This window comes from Amphiprion ocellaris, chromosome 21 (assembly GCF_022539595.1).
Source record: "Amphiprion ocellaris isolate individual 3 ecotype Okinawa chromosome 21, ASM2253959v1, whole genome shotgun sequence".
In the NCBI taxonomy this organism is placed as follows: Eukaryota; Metazoa; Chordata; class Actinopteri; family Pomacentridae; genus Amphiprion; species Amphiprion ocellaris.
Genome location: NC_072786.1, coordinates 26161206 through 26187951, shown reverse-complemented (window position 1 = coordinate 26187951; position 26746 = coordinate 26161206). Strand labels below are relative to the sequence as shown.

Sequence of the window (26746 nt, the reverse complement as noted above, 5' to 3'; positions counted from 1 at the left end):
GATGAAGTCGGTCGTGTGTTTGTGGCATGTGGGTGCGCCTGTTTGTTGAGGTCTAATTACAAGGCAGAGAGCTTAAGTATTTCCTCGTTTCCTCTCCGAGCTCTCGTCTAAACACTGCATGTCACTCAGATTAACCTGTTATAGTGGGGGGGCTTCACTCTGCTGCATTTGAAGACCCCATTTAAGTTCATATTTGTGTCCATTTATGCTAAAAATCTGATTTCAATGTGCTTTATTTGAAAGGTTCTGCAGATTTAAGGCAAATAATTAACTTCAGCAGCCTCAATTATTTGCATTAAACAGGATTCTTCTCTCTTAAAGTTGTAGAATTCAAAGTTTTAACATTTCATGACATTTTAATATACGGAGTTATTCCAGCTGAAATTACCACATTTATAGAACAGTTTCTGCAAACGCTGACTCGTATGCAGCTTTAAAACTTGATTTTGTTTACATGAATCCTCATCGTCTTAGTGTTTTATGTCAAAATATGAACATTTATAAAGATATCTGCCAATTTTTTGAAGTTTTAAATGCTTTCCAGGACAAATATTTCTTTAAAAATTGCACATCAACCCACTTTTCAACACAAGGTTCAGAAAACATCACTAGTTGGTTTCTGTATTTTACATTTTTTGTTAATTTTCGCTCAAACATTGAACTCTTCATGACTTTCTTTGTCCTATTTTAACTCAAAAATTGTGCGTCCAATCGTCTAATATTGCAGATTCTGAACCAATGACATGAGGAGAAATAACAGAAAATCTCAGACTTTTATTTTGAAAAATCCCTGAGATATTGTTAAAACATTCTCAAATTTCAATGTGCAAAAAAACAAACAGGTGGACAGGCAATTTTTTCATTATTATTGTCTCAAAAAGTAGTTAATATATCAAACTAAAATTACACAGATAGCATTTTAAATGTCCATAGTTTATGATGAAATAGTTTCAAGCAACTCAGAGATGGTCAAGTAGAAGGAATCTGAAAAAATCCAACAGAAAACTAAAATGCAGCTTTGTGATTAGAGCCATTTCCATTTTATTATTATTTTAAAGTAAATATTTAAATGTTTGTTTAATTAAAATGAGAATTGTTATTTTTTAAGTGAAGAAAATGGGGATGCAGATGAAGGAACTGTGGCAGTCTAGATGGAAAACCCTCCAAAGGCTCATGTTTAAAGGGTAATTCTGGTTTATTTAAACTTGTTTGTCACATTAATGAGGCTGATGTGTCTCTATGGATCAGGTAAACTTTCTGCCTCTAATATCTCTAGATATTCAAGGAAATGAGCTTCCTGTCGCTTTCTAGAAACCTGATTTTTACACAGAGCTTTTTTTTTTTTTTTTTTAGTCTTTCCAAAAGTAAACACAGAATCTCTGCTCCAGATGAAGTGAAATATTAGCCAAAGCACTGATGTATTACTGAGATTCACTACAGGTTTTATTGTCACAGATTCCAGAATTTAACTGCAAAGATAGAAACTCAAGGATAATTCTAAATTTTCGAGACGTGGAAGCAGCTTCAAAATAAAAGATCTTTTAATACGGGGACTAACACAGTATAACAAGCATATTATTTTTGTTTTCAGTCTTTAAAAACAGCAGTGTGATCGTGGAAGAAGCCAGAAAACACGTAAAGAATAACGTCTGCACTGCAAAAACTCAATATCTTACCAAGTCTATTTATCTTATTTTTAGTCCAAATGTCTCATTCTACTTGATTTTAGATAAATTCTCTTAACAAGAGACATTTCAGCAGATGGAGGGACTTGTTTTAAGACAATGCATCTTAAATATCTTGTTAAGTCAAACAATCTGGAAATTATCTTGTTTTGAGTTGAATTTTAAAGAAAACTCAAAATAAGTTTAACCCACATGTCGTCCTGCAGGTCAAATTGACCCGTTTTAAAGTTTGAAAATGTGGAAAAAAATATATTTTCACAGTAAAACTTCTGATGTCCACATTTTCAACATTTTTGGGAAATCTTTAAACATTTTTTGGTGGAAAAAAAAATGTTAAAAATGTTTCTTAAGAACATTCACAGAAAAATTAACCAAAATCCAGCGAATTTCACTGGATTTTGGTTGATTTTTATGTGAATGTTCTTAAAGAAAATATTAGAAGTTTTACTGATATATATGGAATCACTTTAGATATTTTTAGGATTTTTTTTGAAGATTTTTACTCATTTTTTGAAAATATTTACAAATATTTTCTTGCCAAATTTGGGGAATTTTTTTAAATAACACTTTTCAGGGAAACTTTTAAGGAATTATTGGAATTTTCTTCCTGAAGGTTTTGCAAATTTTCAGAAATTTGGGGAATTTTTTTGCAGAATTTTTTGGATTTTTTTTTCAGACAAAGAAACAATATTTTTGGTGCCTGTAAATGAAGACAGCAGGAGGGTTAATATGTCTCAAATTAGGAGGTTACATGAAAGCAAAAATCTATTGTTGAGTGAAAAACTTTTTTTTTTTTTTTTTTTTTTTTTTTTTAGCATGTCTGGATTTTTTAAAGACACCTAAGCTTGACAATCCTGGTCAAATAGAGCTTAAAATAAGTTTTCCACGCTAATTTTAAGATCTCAGGATTCTAAATATCATATCTTATTTCAAGAAATCTTACCAAGACATTTTTCACTTTTTCTATTGACAGATTTTTTCACTTATTTCAAGGTAAAAGTTCCTTGAAATAAGCGTTTTTTTCTTGTTCTGAGGGAGCATTTTTTCCAGTGTGTGTGTTTTTAGTATGTCGAAGTCAAATGTGCGGCTAAATATGCACCATGGGAGCAACGGTTTAAATTAAAATGTGTTAAAGTTAGTTTTCAACACGTCGTGCTCATTAAGAGAAACAATGGTGAAGCAGAACGTCAGTCATCCTCGACACGCCCTCAAACACTCAGCAGCTCTCTGTGGGAATCAAAGCCTCAGTGTTGACGTCTTACGTAACAGTCTGCAGCCCAGACGGCTCCGTAGTGCTGCTGCCGGTAAACCAATAAGTAGTCCAACGTGAAGGAAAGGAACGTCAGAAAATCATGGAAAACCTTGTTATATGATAAAAAGACAAGACGGGAAACACTTGACCCAATCTGCAGAACTATTTCTTGGCTATGAACAGGTAAAATCCACCACATAGCCCTTTATTAAACAGCTAGCTGTTGTTTTAACTCTTTAATTCTTTTCACATTAAGCAGAGAAGCTATGCTAGCTGTTAGCCAGCTGTTTCCAGTCTTTATGCTAGGCTAAGCTAGCGTGCTCCTGACTGTAGCTTCATATTTAACCAACACACAGGCAACAAATGAGCATATATTCTGAGATATTGACCAACTTTTTTTTAAAAAATATTGTAAGTAATTTAAGATACTTTGACAGAAGCACAGATGTCTTAGTTGATATCAACAGTTGATATGTGATGGAAATTTTAAACTTTTCTGCTGCGTTTAGATGTTTGAACCAAAGAAAAAAGGCCTAAACCAACTAAAATGGACTCATAATTCACTAGTAGAAAGTTATTTAATGATATTTTACTGCTAAAACATATTAATTTGATATATCACAGTAAATAATGCTTCTCCTAAATAGCTGCTAATGCTACGGCAATTCATTTTCAGTTAAAAAAAAAACAGCTCTGCTCAACATTGCTGATAAACCATGAGTATAATTTTTGTAAGTAATGTATCCTAAGGAGGATTAATGGGGATTTTTTTTAAACTAGAATTGTAGTTTAACAACAAAAACAAAAAACACTCAGCATAATATGGAACTTTTTTTATTAAGTCCAGCATTTTCAAACAAAATTACTTAAAAATGAACAATGTGGGCTCAACACATCAAAAATATTGTACTGGTAATATCTACAATAATATATTATTTGGAGTTAATTTAACCCTTGTGTCGTCCTGCGGGTCAGATTGACCCGTTTTATAGTTTGAAAATGTGGAGAAAAAAAATTTTCAGTGAAAACTTCCACATTTTCAACATTTTTGGGAAATTTTTGAACATTTTTTGGTGGAAAAAAATGTTTAAAAACTTTCTTAAGAACATTCACAAAAAGATTTTTTTCTGAATGTTCTAAAAGAAAATAGAACTTTTACTGATATAAATGTAATCACTTTAGATATTTTTAGGATTATTTTGGAAGATTTTTATTTATTTATTTTTTTAAATATTTACAATTTTTGCTTTTTTATTTTTTACCAAATTTGGGGATTTTTTTTGAAAAATACAACTTTTAAGGGAAACTTGTAAGGAATTATTTGAATTTTCTTCCTAAAGATTTTGCAAATTTTTAAAAATTTGGGAATTTTTTTTTTGCTGAATTTTTGGATTTTTTTTTCAGACAAGGGAACAATATTTTTTGGTGCCCATAAATGAAGACAGCAGGAGGGTTAAAGCAGCACTCATGAGCGGAATTTTTAGCACATTCCACATTTAATGAAAGAAAAACAAACACACAGGCATTACATTATCCTGTTTAATTAATGACAAAAAAAATCACCAAACAGATTATATACAGAATATAATGTGGACATTTCAAAAGTCAGAAAGTTTACCAGGCTGATCTATAGCAGCAACTTTCACACGTCATCGATTTTCCCATTTACCACAATAAAAGCACTTTTAAACCTTTGCTCTGTGCGGATGCTGTGTGCACACTTTGCAGAAATATTATCTCGTTAAGCCTCATGTTTCATACAGAGTCATACGTTGCATGTTTGCACCTTTAAACTTCAAAATGACTGTAGATGAACTACAGAGAACCGGAGTCTGTAAACAAAAATTCACAAAATAAACTTCAGAGTTGCTGCAGACGAACTACAGAGGACCGGAGTCTAGATTAAAAAACACAGTAAACAGTTAAAAAACACGCTGCAAAGTTATCAACGGCGGCAGTAAAAATATATAGAATGTATTTCTGGACTGTGCGGTTTTAGTGCTTGTGTTTTGTACAATGCCATGTGCTCGCCCATCCCTAAAGAGCCGATTTAAAGTGAAAGTCCTGCCGCAAACGCCTGTGGTTTGGTGTGGGAGGTTTGCAGTAAAAATATCCTGCAGCTCCTCGACTTCCAAGAAACGCAGCATCTTTTTTTTTTTTTTTTTCACTAACGTTATTCCAGGACATCAGAGGATTTTGTTCTGAGGCTCCTCAGTTGTTCACTTTGTGCTCTTTACACTATATTTTGTGTTATTTTGATCAAACCGCTGCACAGAAAAGTGCTTCAAACATGATCCCAAAGCTTTAAGAGGAAAAACAAACCAACACACTCGAACACGTGAAAATTCCCAAAGAAGTCGGTAAACAGAAAACAACAAAAGGTTCCCGTGTAACAGAGGCGATAAAGACTTCATAGCCTATTTGTGAACTTTATTTCACTTTCCTGACAGCTGCTAGAACAAATAATATACGTAGATATGTGTGAACTTGGAGCTGCTGCTGATATTTTTTGTAATTTAAAACACAAAAATGTAAAAATCTACTGCTGAAACGATCCTTAACAAATATAATGTGTCCCCCTGTTTGGCTACTAAAAAGAATTTATGAATATTTATATTTTCAGAAAGAACCTATTCAATCAGGGCTACAGTTTTCCTAATAATTGGATATTTAATTACTTTTTGCAAATATTTACATGAAATTTATAATACAAAAACTCCATTTATTCTTTTATTTATACCTAAATTATTCTTGTGCAAAGTTTTATGTTTGTTTTTAGAACTGCAATAATTCTCTGAGCTGTTTGCACTGTAAATTTGTGCAGCTGTAGCCATAATAACTTATTTTATTTATTTTATATGCAAATATCTATTGGTCCTGCAAGGGGAAATCCCAACAACTTAGTACATTTCTGTTCTGGACATTTATTGACATTAAACGTGCTATACGAACAGTGTTTACAATTATAATTCTTTTTGTATAATTTAATTTTTTGTCAGGTAATTTGTGGCAGTTTGATTAAGCACTTATGGATAAATAGTGATGATATTTACCTTCTGAACGCCTAAAACCCACTGTTGGGGTTCAGAAGGTTAAAACACATGATAAAATCTTTAAATTATGTATTTAGTTAAACAAATATGCAATTAATAAAATTACCACAATTTAGCTGCCACGTAAATCGGGGTCCTGCAGAGTGAACAGTATTCATATAATTTACCAGTAAACATCAATAGAACCTGTAATCTGACCTTTGCAAAGAGCATCATTTTAAACCATCCCTCAACTTGGTAAAACTCCAGAGTTTCAGTTATGTATTCATCCACCGCTGAAAATAGTCCCCAGAAAGCTCACGTTTTCCTCGTATCTGAGTCATATTTGTAAGAACCGCATTGAAGGAAACCCCCGAGCCCTTTTAAACAAATGAAACTACATATTTGTGAGGTGTTTTTTAAGAGATACACCTTAAAAAGTCAGAAAACATTGTGAGACACGTATGTAGAACATCTCCAGGTCTTTGGTTTTCTAAAATTTTGTCAGGAAGCAAATCTCAGCTTTAAAATAAATGGTCTCTTCACAGTCCGCTGAGATGAAATCTGGAGGAAGAAGATAATGATCTGTAGCATCCAGACTATCTTGGGCAGAGGTATCCATGGAAACTCAGCATAGAAACAGTGTCCGAAGTGCAACAGCTACACTGTTTGTTTGTTTTTAAAGGCCAGAAAGTGAGAACTGACTCGTACGATGTCAAAAAATTGGGTTTTTCTCCAACCCCACCTTCACCAGCAGGTAAACTCCAGAGATTCAACAAGTTCATCAGGAATCTTTGAGCAGCCCCAGTTTCCTCAACGCCTCCCTTCGCGATTCGTTCGTCGCCCCTCGACCAGAAAACTGCACAGTGATGCCTTGAGGACGGAACATGGAGTTGGATCTCTGTTTGTGGTCTGGAGAAAGAGCTCGAGATGCTGCTTTTTGGGAACTCAGAGCTCCATGGTAGGAGTGCCGAGGAGGCCGTGGAGCTGGAGTCGGAGCCGGAGCTTTGTAGGTCTTCACCGGGGTCTCTGGAGGTCGGGTCGGTCCGGTGGTCAGGTTGATGGCTCGACTCTTTCCTCCATAGCTGTTGAGCTCGATGGGCTCCGGTTTGGCGGGAAGGCTTTGGCTGTTGTCGATGTGGGAGCTGAGGATGTCGGGAAGGTCGGTCCTGGTCACGGCTGTCAGAGCCGGAGTCAAGACTTTGGACTTTCCTCCGTAGGAGTTGAACTCGGTGGGGTTGGACAGCGCTGGCGGGAGGGTTCTGGGTTCGGGGCTGGTTGGAGACATCGCAGGAGGTTCGTTCCTGGAAAAAGAAGGATTCACCACGAGGGATTTACCTCCGTAGCTGTTGAATTCCGGTGTGGTGACTTCAGGCGGAGGGGAGATAGACAGCTTACGGTCCAAAGGAGGTGGGAAGTAGCTGGTTTGTGTGACAGCAGGAGGCGAAGGACTTGGTTGGAGGTTTCTTCTTTCTTCATGGCTGTTGAAGGAATCCGTCGGCAGAACCTCTGGGTTTCTGTCGACGTGAATCTGGCTCGGAGGCGGCATTGCAACTTCTGAAGTCGTAATTTCTGGAGTCTTGACTTCTGAAGTCTTGACTTCTGGTGTCCTGGTTGTTGGAGAAGGGGTCGGTTCTGGAGGTTTGGACTCTGCAGCTTTGAGGGGATCCAGTGAGGTGCTGTCGGGGGTGACGAGCAGCGACATCCCCCCAGACAGGGCTCGGTTCCTGGTCAGACCCAGCTTCGACAGCGCCTCCATCCTGGACTTGGTTGGTGTCGGGTCCCTGAAGGAAATGCTGCGAGTCGGAGTGTTTCGAGGCTTCTGCTGCTCAGTCGGCTGGGAGTTTTCCTGCAGCAGAGGGTGGGATGTACCCGACAGGTTTGCCAGCATCTGGGTTCGTCTCTCGTGGATGTTCACGTTAGCCAGTGACTGGTTCTGGTGCTCCTTGTTGCCGAGGATCACGCTGATGTTGGAAGGGAATCGTGTCGGCTTCATTGACATAGGAGGTCCCTGTTTCGCTGGAGGATCTGTGCTGTAGTCGGCTGGTTTTTCAGACTTCAGGCTGAGACGTCGGAGCAGCGTTGAGGGAAGTAAGTTGGAAGAACTTCCACCTGCCTGGTTCTCGGCTATCTTCTGGGCGATCAGAACCGGAGTGGGGATGCAGCCTGGAGGATGGTACGAGGAGTCTGTGGACCCAAAGCTGCCGCTCGGTAGAGGAGGGTTGTACTCTGAAGGCAAACTATCGGACGGATCTCGTCTTGGTTTTATCTCAAAGTGACTCTCAGGATTCAGCATCATGCTGTTGAAATCTGGAAGGAGCAAAATGGAAAATTAAATTTATATTAAATTTGTATTGTGTACTATTGTAAAACTTGGTTTCTAAATTGGTTTCAAATTGCAAGAATTAATACATTTTGGATAATATATATCATGCAAGGGCGGCATGGCTCAGTGGGTAGTGGGCGTCTTGTAACTGGAGGGTTACCGGTTCGATGCTCGCCTGGAGAGCTCATGTCCAGGTGTTCCTGAGCAAGACACCGAACCCCTAACTGCTCCTGATGGGTCGTGGTTAGCGCCTTGCATGACAGATTCCACCATCAGTGTATGAATGGGTGAATGTGATGTATAATGTAAAGCGCTTTGGGTATCATTACAGGTATAGTAAAACGCTATATAAATGCAGACCATTTTACAATGTATAATGTGAGTTTTTACATGTAACTTTACTAAATCGTGACAGAAAATGTATGTTTACTTTTAAAATGAACAGATTTACCTTTTAAAAACTGTAAAATGTAAAAGAAACAAACAAAAAAACAACAATATAACAAAAAGGTACAATAACATAAAAATATTGTAACTTTACATAATCAAAATACAGTTTCTAGCCATAATTTTAATCCGTGTATGGGTTGCACATTTGTTTTTCCGTTTCAAAATAAAATGAGAATAACCAAATAATCGTTTTTTTTTGTTTTGTTTTTTTTTTGTTTAAAAACCAAATTTGAAAAACGAAAAGTAGAGAAAGAACAAAACGCTGCGCTTTTATCAATTTTAAGGTTTAAACAAAAGAAAAAGTCTTTTCCCATTTGGAAGCTGCCGGGAGAACCGGAAATCAAAGTTAGAACTTGTAGCGCCCCTTAGCAGCCTCCCATCAGAACACGCAGCAGAACATTAACTGGATCTGATAAAATATATCAGAACAAACTGAGACCATGTTGTTAAAACTAGTCACTCAAAAAACAATAAAACACGTTCAGTCCTCCGTTCTAACCGTCATTTCAGAGCACGTTAACCGCTGACAATATTAAATAAAAATGAAGTAAAGGGATCCGATCTGGTCAAAACAAACAATATATTTGTGAGTTGTGTCTTTCCAAAAACTCTGGCTGGTTTAGAAATGGCAAAAAGAGACTTTTAGAGACATGGCAGCGCAAGACTAGAATACTTCCAGTACTGTACAGTCTGAATGAGTAAACTACGCAGGTAGTTTGTGTTACATTTTTGTAATGCTTTTTACATCCTTGTGAAGATGTTTATCGGACTGATCGGTGGCATGATGAGTCAGACTGTGGTCTCTATTTTTATCTCTGGATTCCATCGTTTCCTCTCACCGTTCATAAAAAATATGTGTTTTTTATTGCAACCAGCACATTTCTTTTTATTGTCTGTAGATGATATTTACATGGATACAGACTTTATTAAGTAGTGATGCCGACGTTTTTCGGCAGGTTTTCTTTATCTAGTATCTTTATTTGACAAACAGCCAGGTCTGGTCTGGACGAATCTGAGGAAGAAACATCTGGAGAAGGAAACTATCACCAGTTAACCTGATCACCAGTTAAACTGATCACCAGTTAAACTGATCACCAGTTAAACTGGAACACCAGTAGATGACCAGTATCCCGTCATAGACTGTCGTCCACATGTCGGATCTGACTGTAAAACACACAGAAGTGAAACGTAACATTCTACACTTAATAAAGTATGGCACTAAAAATAACATCTGTGGTTAACAGAACAAATTCCAGCTCTCTCCAAATCAGCATCAGACACATGATTGATCTTCTTGAACTGTTCTCCAGCAGAACCTCCTGACTCTCATTATAGAACAACATGGAGCTCCATGATTTCTGCGTGGGTTTTCCACTCTTAAAGAAAATTAAATAGGAAAGGGGCTCGAGGACAGCCATTCTTGATGTGTTCACGGTCCAGACCAGCTCTAAACTGTTCTTCCTCGGTGACTTCCGGTGTTGCTACAAAATAAAACAGCCGTATTTTGTATTTCGGGTTTAAAAAGCTAGAGCAAAAATCCAACACTGTGGGTTTTTCATTAGTTAAATAATACACTTCTACATTTAGGTTTTAAAAACTGACACAAAAAATCAACGCGGTTTATTGTTTTTTTAGATTTTATTTTGAAACGGAAAAACGAATGAGCGAACCATACACGGATTAATTTTACATTTTTTTTTGCCTTTATATGTTTAATGAAGAATATTTCATATGTAAAACCAGTTACATATGGTAACTGGTTTTACATATGAAAACCAGTTCACATTATTCAAAAGTATTAATTACCTATTAATATGTTTGAATAATGTCATTACGCAAATAATCAGGCCAAATGCTACAGAAAAATGCAATTATTATTTTAAAAAAAGTCCTTAAAAATTTAAAATACTGTTGTAAAACTAATTATCTGGTTTGAAATTGAAAGAATTTATCGTTAATTTTAGATCTTATCGAGTGTAGTTTTTACATTTAACTTTACATTAAAATCTTGTACATTTGACGATCTTTAATGTTAAAAAAGTACGTGACCATAAATACATAAACTTATAAATAATAAAGTTATTTTACATTAAAATTGCATCTTATTTTTATGTTATTTAGACATGTAAATCCAGTCTGGTTTTGTGTGATTTTCTTGATATTTCTCTACATTTTTTTACTGTCTACCTGGACTGGTGGGGTTGAAGACGGTCTCTCTAGTCTGCAGCAGGTCCGGTTCTGGTCGGACCAGGTCGATGATGTCCTGCTCTTTGGGACTCGGTGGTCTGTTGAGGTTTGGGGACACGGTGAATCCGGCTCTCGGACTTGAGGCGACGGGTTCATCAACCTCGTGGATCTCTGGAGGCTTCGCCTGCCGCCGGTCGTCGTCCTCCAGACTCTCCTCCAGAGAGTCGATGGTTTGTTCGAAGAACTGCAGACATTCCTGCTCCTCCGGACTCAGAGACTGCAGAGATTCATCCTCCTGGAGGGTCGACAAACAGAAGAAACCTGTTATCTTCAGACCTTCAGCAGGGTTTTATTGTCGAATATCAACCACTGCAGACGTAGACAACACTTCTATTTAAAACAGTTTATAGTCTTCATGGAAGGAGAGATCATTTAATTGACCAAAACTGTATTTATTTTAGAAACATGTGGATATAATGAAGTTTAAACTGCAGCTATGCACCATATGTATTAGTATTCTCCAGTTTTCATGACGAGTGTTTTAACAAAATATTTTTGACGCAAAACTGACTTTTTTGCTTTTTCTGCAACTATATTTGATGATTGAGAGTTTAAAAGCAATACATTCTAGGTAAAGGGACCCTTTTGAAGGCACAACAGTTGAACTGACAAAAAAAAAGAAGATGAAGAAAAGTTATCAATTATATCATAACAGACACATAAATCTGTGTTTTGGATGTTTTCCTTCCGTTTGACTGAAAGAAAACATGTTACTGAAGCAAAATAATCCAAAAAATTACCTTAAAAATTGATAAACTCTTGTAAAATGCACATTTAAGTGTGTATTTTGGATGTTTTCTTTCCATGTGGCTGACAGAAAACATGTTTTGGAGCAAAATATGGCAGAAATTACTTCCAGGTCGACAAATTGTAAAATATACATCTAAATACGAGATTTGGGTGTTTTCCTTCCTTTTATGTCAAAGAAAACATGGCATAGAAGCAAATAATTATAATAACCTTAACTATAGTAAAATGAACATCTAAATACATATTTGAATCTTTCCTTTCAATTAGACTGAAAGAAAACATCTTCTATAAGTGGAAATAACCCAAAAACTACCTGAAAATTACAAACTGCAGTAAAATAAACATTTAAATAATGATTGTGAATGTTTTCATTCCATTTGACTCAAAGAAACACACAGTATGGAACCAAAATAACCCAAAATTTACCCTAACAATTGACAACCTGTCCAAAAATAAATGTCCCAATATGCATTTTGGATGTTTTCCTTCTATTTAAGTGGAAGAAAACTTGGCATAGAAGCAAAAAGTAAATAAAAATTACCTTAAAATTGACAATTTATAGTAAAATAAACACCTAAATACACATTTTGAATGTCTCCATTCCATTAGACAGAGAAAACAAAAGCAAAATATTCAGAAAAATGACCTAAAGTCAACGATTTGTAGTAAAACATAAACACAAATCTGTATTTTGGATGTTTTTTTCCAATTACACTGACAGAAAATGTGGTATAGAAGTGAAATAACCCAAAAACTGCCTGTAATTTGACAAACTGTTGCAACATAAACATTTAAATTTGTATTTTCTTTCCATTAGACTGAAACAAAACACGTCATGGGAGCAAAATAACCCCAAAATCACTTCTAAATTGACATACTGTAGTTAAATTAAAAACGAAATTCAAATTTTGTACATTTTTCCCCTTCAGACTGAAAGAAAACATGCTATGGAAGCAAAAATATCCCAAACAGTATCTCAATCAATCACCAGATTTTGCCTTTACAGTCTTTCTTTAAGAATGTTTTATCAGATCCATGGAAATATTAATAAAGCATCACAACAAAGGCAAAACATGGCTGTTTTCTTGTATATTTCTTCAATATACTTGACTTTTGTGACCGTTTTTTTGTGTTTGTAGGTGATTTTGTCACCATTCTGTGGCCTGTTTCTAGTCTTGGCATAAGTAGCATCAATCTTTTAGTCTTTTTGTTTCAGAGAGAGTTAATATTCACCTCCAAACTGAACCATTTTTTCAGCTCTACTTCCCTATAACTAGTTTTTCTCCACAGTGTGATGAGCGTTTACCTCTGAACATGAGCAGTTTTCTGACTCAGGTGGTCAACAGAGGGTTTGTTTTGATTTGGCAGGTTTCAGACTGAAGCTGCTCATTTCATCTATTTGTAGCTGATGACCTTGAGCCGGCGGTCGATGGGAGGTTTTCTGCTGACATCAGTGTCATTAAAAATGCCACAACAGGGTTTACTGAGATCCTTGTTGTGCTTGGCAGACAAAGACACCTGCAGCAACACCCAACTGAAACTGGGTCGAGATAAAAGCCGGTTTCTGCTGCCTTCAATGATGCCTATTGTGACGAAGCAGCTCAGGACCCAGAAAACTGCAGCTCAACCGGTTTGTTGTGTGTTGAGAATGAAAGTCATCCCTGAGGTATGTGAGCGGATTAAGTTGTTGAGCAGGTGTAAGATGACTGGTTGCTTTGTGTAAACACAACAGCGTGAATTACAGTTTGACTTATCGGCCGGTCATCGGATACGCTCAGTTTGTTTACTGTGTTTAAGGAAACAAAGAGCAGCTGAAGGACAAATCTTTGACCTGATCTCAGAGAAATTAAAAAGTGCTGTCATCTACTGACAAACGACTATTTAGAGGACGGAAAAGTACAAAAGGTTCCTCATTTTTATTGGAGCTATTTGGTTTGATTATGTTAATTATCAATGAATCATTTTGCTCTATAAAACATCAAAGGTGGTTGTTGAGGTTCTTTAAGTGCCGTCATCTACTGAGACGCATCTGTATTTAGAGGATTTAAAAGTACTAAATGGATGCTCGTTTTTATTGGAGTTAATTAGTTTGATTATTTTAATCATCAATGAATTATTTGGTCTATAAAACATCAAAGCTGGTTGTTGAGGTTCTTAAAGTCCCTTCATCTACTGAAATGCATTTAGAGGATGGAAAAATACTAAAGGATGTTCATCTTTATTGTGATTATTTGGTTGGATTATTTTCATTCTTTATTGATCACTTGGTCTATAAAACATCAGAAATCAGACAAATGTCTGTCACAGCTTCATAAATCCCATGTAGTAACAAGTTGTTCTGTTTCTGTTAGACCAAGAATCCAAAATATTGAAGGTGTTTTATTGGATGGAACCAAAAAATGCTGCAATTCTCACATTTTCTCGATTTCTTTTGCTACTACAACCAATAACTAGTTGTTTGAGCAGCATCTATGTTGTCTAAAGAAGCATTTTTTGTTGGTTCCATACAGCAGTTCCTGAAGGGGCCATTTAAAAAGGTGGTTATTAAGGTGCCTAAAGTGCCGTTGTCTACTGATAAATGTCTCTATTTAGAGGACGGAAAAGAACTAAAGGTTCTTCATTTGTATTGGATTAATTTGGCTTCAATTGTTCTATAAAACATCAGAAAACAGAAATGTTCAGCACAGTTTCGTAAATCCCATCTACTAACATGGTGTTCTGTTTCTGTTTAACCAAGAACCCAAAATATTGAAGGTGTTTCAATGGATGGAACCCAGAAATGCTGCAAATTCTAAAAAAAGTCAAGTTCTGGAACCATTCTTTGTTGGTTCTTATGAGAGATTCTTTGAAGAGCAATTTGAAGAAGTGTTTTTTTTTTTTTTTTTTTAAAGAACTTCTTGCTAAAAGGCTCTTTGTGGAACTAAAACTGGTTCTACTATGGCATCACTGCATAGAACCATTATTGGTTCCAATTGGTGCCTTTATTTTTTGAGTCTTTTAGAATGTTAAATCAGCTGTTTATTGTAGGTGGAAATTATGGAAAAGATGAAAAGATTGATGTCACTCTTACCCCTGTACATTAAATATGAAGCCCCAGCCTGCAGCTAGTTAACTTAGCTTCGCATAACGACTGAAAACAGAGGGAAACAGCTAGCCTAGCTCTGTCCACTGTACTAAAATATGAATAGCATAGATGTACTTTGTTCCTTCTCCTCCGAATACGACTCACAAGTTGTTGGTTATTGAGGTTTAAACACAAATACAGCCTGATAAGTGAGTCATCGGCGTCCTGAGTTACTTAGAGAACAATTGTTACCATGGTTACAATACTAAACGCATAGTGAAACCTGTAAAACGCTCAAAGGTTAAAATTACAAAGACCGTTAAAGGCTTGAAACTGGAAAAGAACAACGGTTTCCATATTAACCCTCTCTGCTTTGAAGGTTTAAATAAACAGCTGGGAAGACATATTTAGGGTTCAATATCTAGAGAAATTAAACTCCCACTGACATGAAATTTGGTGAGGACTCAGACAGAATAGTTTCCAGCAGATTCAAATGATTGAATGTCTCCAGCAGAACTTATATTTTTAATCAGTGGCCTTTGAAAATGGTAAAATAGTGCAAAATTTTCAAAAGACAATGGTATTCGTAACCCAGAAGTCTAAAATAGCAAAAAAATGGAAACTTGTGTGGAGCTACTTACCACACATCAGATTCTACTGATGTTAGAGCCTTAAAAGTTGGTGAAATGTCGATCAAAATCTGTATTTTTTGCAGGAAATATGGATCCATCCATATATATATACACTTTCTGGTGCCACAATACCACCACACTTTGAATATTTGGCACTTTTTTTCCATTTTCTAGGTCTAATAATTATACATTCTTGTCATTTTGGATAATTTTAAGTCATTTTGTGTAGGTTTGGACTGTCTTTATCTTATTTTGGATAAATATTTAGTCATTTTGGACAAGTTTCAAATCACTTTAGATTTGGGGATATATTGGCAGATTTTAAGTCAAAATAGCAAAAAAACAGGAACTTTGCCTTGCCATACTTGCTACACATTAAATTCTACTGATTATACTGTTAGAACCTCAAAGGTGAAATGTTGATCAAAGACTGTATTTTTAGTAGGAAATACAGATCCATCCATATAAATACACTTACAGGAACTTTATGGAACCACAATACCACCATAGTTTGAATATTTGACACTTTTTTTTTTCCATTTTCAAGGTTCAATAATTAAAACAATGTCCTCTGCTGGACCCATTCAATCATTTAACTCTACTGGAAACTATTCTGTCTGAGTCCTCATCAAATTTCATGTCAGTGGGAGTTTTATTTCTGGAGATGTTGAGCCCTAAATATGTCTTCCCAGCTAAGATGTTCATTTAAACCTTCAAAGCAGAGAGGGTTAATATGGAAACCGTTGTTCTTTTCCAGTTTCAAACCGTTATCGGTCGTTGTAACTTTAACCTTTGAGCATTTTACAAGTTTCACTATGCGTTTAGTATTGTAACCATGGCAACAATTGTAGGAGCTTCATTTCTGGAGATATTGAACCCTTAGAAAGGCTTCATGGGTTTTTTTGAGGGTAAAAATACAAAGATTTCAAGTCTCCAACATTTCAGATTCGCAAAATTCTGCCAAAATATTCAACATAACTTTGTTTTCGGTCCAAATTAACAAAAAAGTGAACTCAGTGAAGCCACACAGCAATGAAAAATAAAGTTCAGAAGATGTTTCATCCTGTAAATCTCCTCTCTAAGTGAGGAACACATCAACTCTTTAGATACTCACTCCTGGTCTGGAGCTTTGGCCTCCGTTGACTCCATAGTGGAGCTGAGAGTTGCCGTGGAGACGGACGTCCATGCTGAAGGGTCAGAGGTCAGCTGACATTATGACGGAGGTCTGATGTTCCTGAGCGACGCTACGACGAAACCAGAATCACATCTGGGTTCAGTCCGAAGAATCATCTGATGTTTTCATCGAGAGTCTGAGAACACAGAAGAACCAACGTCAAACAACTGACAGAATGTAGAGGAAGAAAAATAAAAAAGAAAGATCACATACACAAATCTATATTACTTATGGTTTGATGCAATAGTTGCTTGAAATATTTGATATTTTTGATGTCTTCAGGCCTCAAACAGCCACTGAACTCATAGACGAGTTGAACCAAGCTGCTCTTTAACCAAAACCTAAATTCTGTATCATAAATGCAGCTTTTACTAACTTAGAAGGGTCAAATATGTGAAATTTAAAGTCTATAGGTGCTTCTGTAGTCTTGGAATTGATAAAAAAATATCTTCAGTATAATTTAGTGCACCATCTAATGCACACAGGAAACAGAAAAGTACTTAAAAAACACACAAAAACTATGAGGAGTCAAAAACACTACAAGCAGAGGCAGAACAGCCACAGTGAGACAGCTGAGATGCAAAACTACAGTTAATACACACAAAAAACTACAAAAAGACACAAAACTACAGCTCATACACCCAGAATACCTTGAAAAGTAGGTACATTAAACTAATGTTGGAAGTAGTTCAGCTGTGGAGCTAAAAGTTCTGGTTTAAACTCTAACAGAGTTTCATCAGTTTATCTGCCAGATAAACACACAGAGGCAAGTAGCGTAGTACAAGCTGGAAATACTGCAGTACAAGTACTTCAGAATGAGAGTATAATTTCCTCCAGCAGCAGAAACACCAGAAGAACCAGTCGACCCGGTTCAGGTCCAGAAGAACCGGTTCAAGAAGCCGAAACCACAGAAACATTCCTGACTGAAGCTCAGAGGAAGAAACAAACCGGAACACCAAGATCCGGAATAAAGAATAAAGGATAAAGGATAAAGACGAGGAGGAGGCGGTTTAGAATCAGAGTGAAGATCCAAAGCTTCACTGTAAAATTGAATTATTCTGTAGTTTTTACTGGAAGTTACATGTATTTAATAAAGCATCAGGTGGTTCTGGTTCAGTGTTTTAATATCACTGGTGGATTATTCACCAAAACTGTCAAAATTTATGTTTTTTAGCAAGTTTTACTGATTTATGAGCAATTTATTGTTATTTTACATATTTTCTGTAATCTGTAATTGTTTTTAAATTACGGATAATTAAATTTACATGTAAATTGTAAAATAAATAAATAAAAATTGAACATAAAACAGGCCAAAACTGTGAATGATATCCACAACAGAAATCTATACTTTTAAAAAATAATTCATTCTTTTACAATGTTCAGCAGTAAAATTACAGTATTTTTGACAATATGTAAGCCAGCAAAAAATAGTTTTTAAAAAACATGTTTGCAATTATTTTAAAAGAAAAAATTATTACTATTATAAATTTATAATTAAAAAATGCTAAATATTTTTTAAACTGTTATTTCACTATTTTATAGATCGTTTATGACATTGCAGATAATATAAAATAAAACTAAAGAAAAAAGTATTAATTTACATGTTAATTGTAAAAAAAAAGGATCAAAATTTTAAAAAATATATTTTCACATCAAAAATCTGTATTTCTTTTAAATAAATATTAATTTACACTTTTACAATGTTTGGCAGTAAAAATACACTATTTTTACAACATGTAAATTAGCAAAAACAATATTGTTATTTTACATGTTATTTGAAAGACAAATTATATTTACTTATTTTAAGATTGAAAAATTTTAAATTATATTTTAACTTTTTATTTGATATTTTGTCCCTGTTTTGATAAATTACAGATAATATCTTCCAAAATCTCAGAAAAAAGAATTTTTTTAATGTTGACTGTAAAAATAAAAGTGGGTCAAAACTGTAAATAATTTCCACATTAAAAATATGTATTTTTATAAATATAAATTAATTGTTTGACAATGTTTAGTGGTAAAATTACATTTTTTATTATTAGCAAAAGACAATTGATATATTTTTAAATTTTAATATATTAAAAAAAAGTGAACTTTTCCTTGTTTTGTTATAGATATTTAGTAAAATCTAAAAAATACAATAAAATTAAATAAAATGAAATTACGTGTTGAGTGTAAAAAAAAGGTCAAAACTCTAAATAATTTCTGCATCAAAAATCTGTATTGTTACAAATAATTGTTTTATTGTCATGGAATGTGATTACTTAATTTTACTGTTTTTAAATTGGATAAAAGCATAATTATTTGACAAATATTTCAAAAATGTCTACATTTCTTAAACATTACAACATTCTGATGTTTTAAAGCATTTTTCAGGCAGTGTTTCCACCAGATTTTCAGTTTAGTTTTTAACACTAAATTCAAACAACCAGATTGTAGTTTGAGTGAAAGAATCAACCTTAAAATGAAAAAATAAAACTATAATTCATGACATTAAATGTTTGCCTTTTTCTCCCAGCAGGATATTCTTCTTTCTATAATGAGATATTATATAATTCTTATCAGTTTTGGGTAAATTTCCTGATATTGAGTCAGTAAATTACCGATAAACTGCTGCTTATTTAACTGTGACTCATGTAGTAAAATATTGAATCAGTTACTGAAGTTCTTGTTGAGTCACGCAAGAAAACGCTTTTATTTACACACCGATGTGATTTGATTTAATCCTTCTGTTGACTTTGTTAAGTAGACGACTAAGAAAAATCACCTTTGACCGAGTTTGTGTCACAATCTTAAAGTTTTTTTCTTTTATTCTCTCTGCTATTTTAACCCTCCTGTTGTCCTCATTTACGGACACCAAAAAATATTGTTTCTTTGTCTGAAAAAAATCCTAAAATTTAGCAAAAAAATTCCCCAAATTTCTGAAAATTTGCAAAACCTTCAGGAATAAAATTCTTATAATTCCTAAAGGAAGTTTCCCTTAAAAGTTTTTTTTTTAATAAATCCCCCAAATCTGGCAAGAAAATTTTTGTAAATATTTTCAAAAAAATCCTAAAAATATCTAAAGTGATTCCATATATATCAGTAAAACTTCTAATATTTTCTTTTAGAACATTCGCATAAAAATCAACCAAAATCCAGCAAAACTCACTGGATTTTGGTTGATTTTTTGTGAATGTTCTTAAGAAACATTTTTAACATTTCTTTTTTTCCACCAATAAATGTTCAAAGATTTCCCAGAAATGTTGAAAATGTGGACATCAGAAGTTTCACTGTGAAAATATATTTTTTTCCACATTTTCAAACTTTAAAAGGGGTCAGTTTTGACCCGCGGGACGACACGAGGGTTAAACTTCTGCTCAACCATCAAACCAAACTTTATCAACAATTAATATTTAGATTCACAATTCATTGTTAAAGCTGCAAAAAGCAAAGAGATTCAAAACCTCAGAAAACACATTTGTTTAGTTAAACCTCTAAAAATATTAAAATTTCACAGTCTGAAAGGAAAAAACTCAGCTTTAACATGAATCTTTACTTACTTACTTTAATGTTGCGTATTTACATTTTTGGAACATAAACACCACATATTTCTACCTTTTAAACATTGGACAACATATTTTTCTTCATGAATAAACGCAGAAAATTTGATATTTTAACATTTATAATCTGTTCTCATGCTAAACTAACTGTTTATATACTTATTTGACTGCATTTTACTGTATTATTTTAATATTTATACTGTATTTGTCACTGTTTAATTGAACCATGACATAAATACAACAGAAAACGCTAATTTTGCTGCATTTTAATGTAATATTTCCAATCTTTCTACAGTATTTGTCACTGTTTGATCGCATAATGACATAAATGTAGTAGCATACACCTATTGTGTTATATTTTATTTTAATATTTCTGACAACTATACAGTATTTGTCACTGTTTGATCACATAAAGATATAAATCTAACAGAGTACACTGATTTTGTTGCATTTTACTGTAATATTTTCATTATTTCTACAGTTTTTGACACTGTTAAGCTACATAATGACAAGAATCTAATAGGATACACTGATTTTACTGCAATATTTCGAACATTTATACAATATTTATTACGGTTTGGTCACATAATGACATAAATGTGGCAAAATTAGTTGTATTAAGTGTCTTCAGGATTGTTATAAAGCAAATACAATGAGATGAAGCCTCATTTCCGACTTTTTCCTGGATTTAATTGCGAGTAAAATGTTTTTTTTTCTACTCACCAAACACCTCCACAGATCTGTCATCATAAACCAGCAGCAGAAAAGTCGTTTTTTTTCTCCTTCAGAGAAACAGAATCAGCTCGAATCTCTGCTGGAAAACGCGTTTCTTCTTGAATATTCCAGTCGTTCCTGCTGCGCTCTTGGAGACTCCGCGTGCGTAATGGCACCAGCGCGGCGCGTTACGCACGACTTTAAACCCGCCAGTAGGCCCCGCCCACAGTGTGTGTGTGTGTGTGTGTGTGTGTGTGTGTGTGTGTGTGTGTGTGTGTGTGTGTGTGTTTTTGTGTTTTCAGGTAACAGAAGTGGAAAATTGTCAACACACCTCAGAGTTTCACCAGGATGAGTTCATGAACTGCAGGACATTTGAGGTTTATCCTGTTTTTCCTTTTGACTGAATGAATCCAGACTATTTGTTTATCACCTAATGTTGCTTTTACGCTATTTTTCATTAATTTTGGATCACATAAAAGGAGAAAAAACACTGAAACGACGTGACTTGTGCACAAAAAAATGCACTTAAAGGAGAACTGACACTGGTTTAATTTAGTTTATGTTTTTTTGTTGGATTAAATTATAAATAAAAACTAAACATTCATCCCTTTTAAAGCATCCTCACTGTACTGTTGGTTCATTTTAATTCATAAATGAACCAAAACAATGAGGAAGCTTCTGTTTTTAAAGCTGTGCTGTAACTATAGAGATGTTTCCTGAATCTGTGACAAATATTTATTAATTGGAGTGACTTTTTTACGAAATCTTGTGTAACCTACGACCTCCCATCTATCCCCATGTGGGTGTGGAGCCTGGATTTATACCCAAAACGTGTTTAAAATAGTTAAAAATAATGCCTGTAGACAGAAAAATGGTTAAATATCCAACATTTAATATAAAATCACTGACCGTAGCTGCTGTACTGTGATGCTACTTTTAATTTATTAACCATGTTTTGCTGATTAATTGGATTTTTCTGGTAATTCTGCATAATTTTGAGTGCTGTAGAAGATAAAATGTGAATGATCGATCATGAGAATGTGTTTTTGTTGGCAAGTTAACAGATATTTCATTTGATTAAGTTTAATCTAAAAACAACAGATACAGAATTCAGCGTCTTGAGAAAACTGTGATTTAAATGATTTCTTTTGGTGTTTTTAAAGTAGAAATTTACAGAATTAATCACCAGTTAAACAAATCAAATGAAGTTATGAATGAATTTATTAATTTTTATAACAGAGTTCAATAATGAACTCTAAAAAGTCTTAATTAAAACATAATAAAGATCTCCCAGTGTGGTTAGTTAGTTGTATGCGCCCCCTGCTGGCCTCAGACTGTAATAAATAGTACAGGATTGTTGTAATATGTGGACAAAGTAATTCAAATACTTCAAATTCCTTCTGAAGGTGAGTTTCAAAGCTTTCAGGGTGGAACTTTCTGTGTCATTCTTCTTCTGAATCAGTTTCTGGTGTGAAAATATGTGGCTAAATTACTCATACATGTGATTTTTACAGCTTATAGGAGTTTTCCAGGGTTGGAGTCATGAGCTGGTGTGCTCGAGATGCAGGGACGCAGGAAACACTATGAAAAAACATAAAACCACTGCTGCTACCACAAAGACGTACAAAACAACCACAAAATGTCCAAAATACTACAAGCAACAACAACAGTGAGACACGACTGATACACACGGCTAATACACACAAAAACTACAAAAAACTACAGCTAATACACACAAAAAATACTGCTAATACACACAAAAACTACAAAAACCCATAACAGTACTATGAATATACAAACAAAACTACAAGCAATCACAAACAGTCCAAAATACTACAGCTAATACACAGAAAAGATACAAAAAACTACAGTTAATACGAACAAAAAATACAACAAATACAGCTAATACACTCAAAAATACAAAAAAATACAGTTAATACACACAAAAGATACAAAAACACACAAAATACTACTAATATACAAAGAAAACTACAAGCAACCACAAACAGTCCAAAAATCTACTGCTAATACACACAAAAATGACAACAAAACTACAGCTAATACACAGAAAATATACAAAAAACTACAGCTAATACAAGCAAAAAATAACAAATGCGACTAATACACTCATAATATAAAAAATACAGTTGATACAAAAAATACAAAAACTATGTCTAATACACATAAAAGATGCAAAAATCTACAGCTAATACACCAAAAAATACAAAAACACACAAAAATACTGTTAATATTCAAAGAAAACTACAAGCAACCACAAACAGTCCAAAATACTTCAGCTATTACACACAAAAACTACAAAAAATACAGCTAATACACACAAAAACTACAGAAAACTACAGCTAATACACAAAAGATCCCAAAAATACAGCTAATACACACAAAGACACTAAAACTAAAACTAATACACACAAAAACTACAAAAAGTACAGCTAATACACACACATTTCTATTGTATTTATCCTCTATTATTTAGATTTTTGTGTATTTCAACTCAACATTACTGCACAGGCTTTTTTAAATGTTGTTTGAACAAGTTCTTTTTATTTGTGAAGAGCATATTTAAGTTATTTCTACCTGTGTCTAGAATATATATCTAAAATCTCCCAGTTTTCTTGTTGCTCCTTCAGAAGTTTTATTTTTGTATATTTAAAAAAAATAACACGATTTTTTTGATGATTATTATTTTTATCTATTTATTTTTGGTTGATGTTTCCATTAATTCCATGCGAAGAGGCGTCTGTCTCCTGTACTGAGTATTTCTCGTCGGTAGGCTGCAGTCTCAGAACCTGTTGTCGCCTCATAAAGAAGCTGTTGATCGTGTTCCAGATTCCCAGCGGTCCCTGAACGCACCTCCCGTAACCCGCTCCGCTCTGCGTCAACGGCGGCTCCGTTTGTTTGGTTCCTTCTCGGGCTGTTTTCTCCACGTTACCGGGAGGAAGACCGACCGGCCCGGCCGCCGTGCACACAAAGAGCCCCGGTGAGTCCCCGGTTCACCCGCCGTTGCCGGTGTTTGCGTGTTTGGACGAACTCGCTCCGTCAGCTGGGCTACATGTAAACGCACCATTCAGCTAGCTGCGTCCATTATCGGACGGCGTCGTAGTATTTCTCAGCTTCCTCACATTTGAGCAAAACACGCCAAGTCTGTCGAAGTTTACGCACATTTAACGTTATTTATTTTATTTTTTATTTACGATGCATCCCTGTTTGGGTTGTTTTATTACAGGAATTATCTCCTGTGGCCAGGCTGTGTGGGTTGGCCGGTATTGGAAGCAGGTATCCCCGTCATCATCATCAGTAATCCTCCAACGGTCCGATTCTGAATATTCAGATTAAAACCAGACACGTTTTCTTTATTAAAATATTAAAATAGTTTCCACATGTTCATTTGTTTATGTCTTTCTGATATAACTGTCAGCGTTAGCAGGAATGCTACAAGCCTCCCTCTGAATGAACCTGCTAACGTTAGCTAGCGCGGCTAATCTTAATGTGAATTTATCGTTAGCTTTAATGCAGCAGCGAAACCGGAGCTCCGCCGACAGACGTCGCTTTCATGCATCTTTCATCCGCTCGGTGTCACGTTTCAGCTGCTAGCTTTCAGCCTCCCGCCCGCACGGTGCCGCAGCTGTTAGCATGTGGCTAACAGCATCCTCATGCTAGCGGCGGCTAACGGCGGCTAACAGCCCAGAAACAGGTGAACAACACGGAGCCTGTTCGGGTCATATGAGGCTGATAACTGGCAGCAGGTTGGACGGAAAACAGAAAATAGGAAACTGTCAGCTGTTTGTTAAACTGGAAATCACGTGAATGAACAGAGAAGCTGTTGTAGAAACTCAGATTGTTGCAGACATGGCAGCTCAGAGGCAGGTTTCACTAAAAATACAGATCATTTTAAATATTACTAGTTAATGCAAAAGTATTTATAATTAGTACTATAATTAATTATAGAAATGTGATGTAGCCCTCTAGTGTTGCCACATGTAAAAAAATGTGTTAAATATGCTAATACTGACACAACACCACAACAAAAACACCAGAAAAAAGTAAAGTAATAATAACAGGGTTTCTGCCGGGCATTAAAAACATTAATAGTCACTAAGTTGATTTTGTGAAAATTAAGGCCTTAAATGGCATTAAAAATCATTAAATTTGATTCTCATTGGCATTAAAAATTCTTTCTGCAATTTTCCAGAAAATATTTGATAATAATAATCTAATAATATATAATTACAGACTGCGATTCGTCAGATATATGCATCTGCGTAAACATGCCGAAGCACTGCGATAATTGTTCCAGCCAGTTGGGTACAGCTGCTAAAAACTGCATGTTTTTAAAGTGGCTGGCAGGCTGGACCAGGAGGAGGAGAGCTGGGTAATGGGGAAATGCAAATTCCAGCAAAAATGGCTAGAAAATGTGGAATTCAGAGAATTACTACAGCCCGTTGGTGGTCAGGGCTGGTTTCTGGATTCAGAAAGAGTGAAATGTAGGGACAGTTTTCATATAAAAATCATCTTTTACAAAAAAACAAACCTGTGTAATTTGTTGTGTTCACGGTCGTGGCATTAAAATTTTTACAATATAGCATTAAAATGGCATTAAAAAGCATTAAATTTGACTGGCTGATTTCTGCAGAAACCCTGAATAGATGACACAACATCTAACTTAAACTATTAGTCATTTTTTTGATAAATTTTTCAGAGAAACTAAATATTGTTCTTGCACTGTGTATTGCATTTTTTGTCTTTAAGGTCCTGAGTGTGACTTTTCTTTAATCTGACAGCACAAAAAATATCTTAACATTTAATATTAGATAGAAATACGTAGATTTTTCAGCTTTCCTTTTTTCATAACAAACAACAGCGATGATACATAAACAAACAGGCTTTGAAAGTGTTTAGATCCTGAAAAATCTATGAATATTTGTAGTTCTGTTGAGGACTGATGTTGGTTGAATCAGGGAAAAGCTGGAAGATATTTTTGGCAGTGTTTTTGACATGAATATTTTTGTCTTTGAGGTCCTGAATGTGTTATTTTTAAATTTGACTGCACAAAAACAATAACGCACGAGAATCAATGCTATTAATCACTGACAAAAAAATTATATTTTGTATTTTTTTTCCCGGATTATCACTGCGTTGAATATGTCAATGATTAGGAATAACATTGATTCTGATGCATTAATGCAAAGTCCGATTTAAAAATAACACATTCAGGACCTTAAAGACAACAAAATCATGTCAAAATAACTGCAACACAAATGTTAGTTATTATTGTTAATTTTCCTCTTACAGTGACTTTATTGTTTATGTCAGCCATCAAATATTAATTTATAATTAATTTGTAGGAGTTTAACCCTTTTAAATGTCACTTTGTTTACACAGTACCAATGTGATTTTTTAAATGAAGAAAACCACAGAAATTATGCCAAATATTTGCTACGCTGTGCCACTCAGAACATCTTAAAATTTAATATTAGAAAAGAAATACTTAAATTTTTTCAGCTTCCTTCTTTTCATAACAAACCGTAGCGATATTATGTAAACAAACTGGCATTTAAAGTGTTTATATCCTGAAAAATGAACAAATATTTGTGTTAATTTTCCTCTTTCAGTGACTCTATTGTTTATGTCAACCATCAAATATGAATTTATCGTTCATTTTTAGGATTTTAACCCTTTAAATGTCATTTTGTTTTCACAGTACCACCGTGATTTTTGGGAAAACGTATTAATTTAATATTAGAAAATAAATGCTTGTTTCCTTCTTTTCATAACAAACATAAGTAGTATTATGTAAACAAAACCATTTTTATCCTGAAAAATTAACGAATATTTGTAGTTATGTTGAGGACTGATGTTG

At 34.6% G+C, this 26746-nt stretch overlaps 2 protein-coding genes across 5 annotated transcripts in view; one reads left to right on the top strand and one right to left on the bottom strand.

Moving 5' to 3' along the window:
- Window positions 1-4414: 4414 nt before the first annotated feature.
- LOC111585443 (proline and serine-rich protein 2) lies at window positions 4415-21029 on the bottom strand. The gene is made up of 4 exons (XM_023294936.3): window positions 20878-21029; window positions 16553-16748; window positions 10933-11227; window positions 4415-8279 (listed from the first exon to the last, which is right to left on the bottom strand). The coding sequence occupies exons 2-4, from the start codon at window positions 16622-16624 to the stop codon at window positions 6754-6756; spliced, it is 1893 nt and encodes a 630-aa protein (XP_023150704.2). The 5' UTR covers window positions 16625-16748; window positions 20878-21029; the 3' UTR covers window positions 4415-6753.
- Window positions 21030-23708: 2679 nt separating this feature from the next.
- The window catches only part of rab3ip (RAB3A interacting protein (rabin3)), a 29268-nt gene continuing 26230 nt past the window's right edge, over window positions 23709-26746 (top strand). For all 4 annotated transcript variants that reach the window (XM_055006684.1, XM_055006683.1, XM_055006681.1 and 1 more), the window contains exon 1: window positions 23709-23866. The gene's annotated coding sequence lies outside the window, so the exon portion shown is untranslated. The remainder of the gene's footprint in view (window positions 23867-26746) is intronic.

Coding starts and splice junctions, on each gene's coding strand:
- LOC111585443 (XM_023294936.3), bottom strand. CDS start 16,624: ATGGACGTCCGTCTCCACGGCAACTCTCAGCTCCACTATGGAGTCAAC. Junction 11,228..16,552: donor GCCAAAGCTCCAGACCAGGA/GTGAGTATCTAA, acceptor TCGACCCTCCAG/GAGGATGAATCTCTGCAGTC. Junction 8,280..10,932: donor CTTCAACCCCACCAGTCCAG/GTAGACAGTAAA, acceptor TGCTCCTTCCAG/ATTTCAACAGCATGATGCTG.